The sequence below is a fragment of the Anopheles cruzii genome, unplaced genomic scaffold, assembly GCF_943734635.1.
Source record: "Anopheles cruzii unplaced genomic scaffold, idAnoCruzAS_RS32_06 scaffold02727_ctg1, whole genome shotgun sequence".
NCBI classification, from domain to species: Eukaryota; Metazoa; Arthropoda; class Insecta; order Diptera; family Culicidae; genus Anopheles; species Anopheles cruzii.
The window spans coordinates 1-2,847 of record NW_026456312.1 but is presented as its reverse complement, the minus strand read 5'-3'; the positions used below and the strand labels follow the sequence as shown (position 1 = coordinate 2,847).

Below are 2,847 nucleotides of genomic sequence, written 5' to 3'. Positions count from 1 at the left end.
TCGTACTCTGGTCCACCGGCTGCGACGAGAGCATCGCGTGCCTGTTCCCCGAGCCGCTGTAAATCTTCGCCGTTCGGGGCGTGCAGAAAGTCATAGCCCCAAGGCCACAGGATCATCTCGCCGTACGTATGGACCGCCAGATAAACACGGACGGCACTCTTGTACTGATCAAGCAGCGCCATCATGGCTTGGGTCTCCTTTTGCGAGGATTGCACGGTCCCGGCGAACGTGTTTGAGCACGCGTTGGTCGTCCAGTCCCACTGAAACGGGAAGTTGCGATTCAGGTCGACTCCGTAGCAGAGCACGTTGTTCGGGAAACGGTTTTTACGCCACAGCCGGTTTTTCTCGTGCGTGTATCGGTAGCCATCCGGGTTCAGCACCGGTATGATAACGTAGTCCGTGTTGTCCAGCTGCGCCGCGTACTGGTCCGAGTGCTCGACGAACTCGTGGATCATGTACATTACAGACATCACACCGGCCCATTCTCTGGAGAGAAAAAAAGATCCCTGAATGTAACGCAATCTGTCAGAGCCTATTAGAGATATCGAATACCTAGCGTGAATGCCTCCGTCCATGAAGACAATCGGGCGACTTTGATCGACGTCTCCGTTCTTCGAGATAGTGATGGCCTTGATCGGGTTTCCCTCGTGCGTGGTGCCCACATCCGATACGCGCACCAAGTCGCTGTACGCCAGCTCCAGCTCCGCCAGATAATCGTAGATTTCTTGCAACGTCCAAAAGTGCTCAAAGTCGATCGTTGCCTGCGAGTTAGAGTCTCGTCTGATGCGGCGCAGATGGTTCGCATTGCGACGGTGCTCCTTCTCCAAGAGTCTGGGAAAATTAAGCCATTAAGCCAGCGATGAAACGGATATAATGGATTTAACGAAAACTCTAGTCTTACTCTTGGACATCTTCTACCACAAGATCGTACTCAACGTCGAGTCGATCGAGAAAGTCCGTCACGACTTTGCGATCCGTCCGAGGTACCATCACACGAGCCTGCCGATTGAGTTTCGGTGCGTCCCAAAAGTCTACATCCTTCTTCAACCGCCACTGAAGCAGCTCCGATAGCTGATCCTGCGTTTCCGGATGTACTGTGTACATCTCGTACCTGCGGATTAGAACGTTTTAAATCACACCGATTGGGAAACGGTTAACCTTCAGCAACAGTTTTACATACTCGTGATAGGAACCGGCTTTGGCAAAGGCCAAGGCCACCAAGCAGCCACCAAACACCACAAGCAACTTCATTCTGTGCTCGTCCACGGCCAAACTCAAACTGCGGAAATCCGAAGCCGTTAGCGCACAGTATAACTCGCATGCCGGCGATGCCGTTGACGCAAGCTTATCACAACCAAATCATTATCGTCGTAGCACATATTGATTGCAAATGGTCCTGATTGGTTAAACGCCTCCCTTCTCGATAGCCAATCATTCGTATCACACCATGAGTAACGTATTAGTGGGTCAATATTATTACAAGGCACACTAAGATCTATCAGAAGCGACAGAAACTGTACGACACGTATCGCAGCTACCTCCAGTTAGCTCGAGAGTGAACGCGTATCGGGAGCATCGTTGGACACTTGCTCGGCCGAGCCACCGGGGCTCAGCTCGGCCAGGACCAGGATGGCCAAAAACACAGCACAGAACTTCATCGTTTGCCAGTCGGTAACCAACACAAAAGTGAAATGGGAACAAAACAGGCGAATTTATACTTTACGATGCTCCTAATCTCTGAGTGCCAAATTCTCAAAAAACCCACAAATTTAATCACAAAATCGTTTGAGATTGACCGTAACGATGTAGGTAATTGTTATGGCAGTACAAAAAAACTCTTATCATTAGATAGCGTGCGCCGCAGAGTGCAGATGTAGTGCATTGTGTTCCTGTTGTGTGCTAATCGTTGACGCAGATAAGTTGCAAACGATTAGCGATGTCAATGACATCGTTTAATTATTCACACTTGTGGCCAAAATAAATTGCATAACTGTATCTGACAACAACATCAATCAACTACAAGACAACTCCTGGTAGGTCCCATACAAGTTAGATAAGTCTAGCTGTAGGTTGGTGCATAGAACGGCAAGTTCCCAGATATTGTAAATGGGATGTCATGTCAACGCAAACCTCACTAATTCTGGATATAACCTGGTGGAAAATAAGTCACTGGCGCCATGCTGGGCCAAGCCATGTATAAATTAGATAATTTTATTCTTTCTTTCACGGTAAAATCCCTTCAGACTATCATTGTACGATCAACATGACATTTCACTGTGAAACGACGCGTTGTTTACGCGTTGTTGGCCATGGTGCGGAAGATCTGGAATGTCTGAGATGCAACAGCCATGATCTGGCTAGCAGGAAGGTCGAATCCGGTAGATCCTCCTCCAGTTAGCTCGAGCGTGAACGCGAATCGGGATCCAATAACTCCTGCTGCGTAGTCATCACTGCAACCAGTGGCGGTGTACAGGATCTCGGCACTATTGCCAACGACGTAAAGTGGCCCACCGACGGCAGTGACCGCACTGCGGGCCTGTTCTCCAAGGGCAATGTGAGCGGCTTGGTTCGACACAGGAATAAAAGGCCAGGCGTATCCATACGGGTACAGGATCATATCGCCGTAAGTGTGAACAGCGAGATACAGAACCATGCTCGATGCGTACTGCTGCATGACACGGTTCAGGGCTTGAGTTTCCAACTCGGAGAAGGCAGCCGTACCAGCGTACGAGTCAGAACAAGCCTACAATGAAGACGAATCATTAGATGTATGTCTGGTCTCGTAGCGATATCGCCATTCGTAACTCTGTCTTACATTGCTCGAGAATTCCCACATGTAGTCCCAGT

General features: G+C 49.4%; 2 protein-coding genes across 2 annotated transcripts; both read right to left on the bottom strand.

Moving 5' to 3' along the window:
• Positions 1 to 6: 6 nt before the first annotated feature.
• LOC128276865 (carboxypeptidase B-like) lies at positions 7 to 1,258 on the bottom strand (the record flags this gene model as incomplete). The annotated part of the gene is made up of 4 exons (XM_053015323.1): positions 1,181 to 1,258; positions 902 to 1,111; positions 553 to 831; positions 7 to 486 (listed from the first exon to the last, which is right to left on the bottom strand). Coding segments are annotated over exons 1-4 (1,040 nt in total), but the record flags the coding sequence as incomplete, so codon positions are not given.
• Positions 1,259 to 2,293: 1,035 nt separating this feature from the next.
• On the bottom strand, positions 2,294 to 2,841 carry LOC128276864 (carboxypeptidase B-like). The gene is made up of 2 exons (XM_053015321.1): positions 2,816 to 2,841; positions 2,294 to 2,743 (listed from the first exon to the last, which is right to left on the bottom strand). The coding sequence occupies exons 1-2, from the start codon at positions 2,834 to 2,836 to the stop codon at positions 2,294 to 2,296; spliced, it is 471 nt and encodes a 156-aa protein (XP_052871281.1). The 5' UTR covers positions 2,837 to 2,841.
• Positions 2,842 to 2,847: the final 6 nt, after the last annotated feature.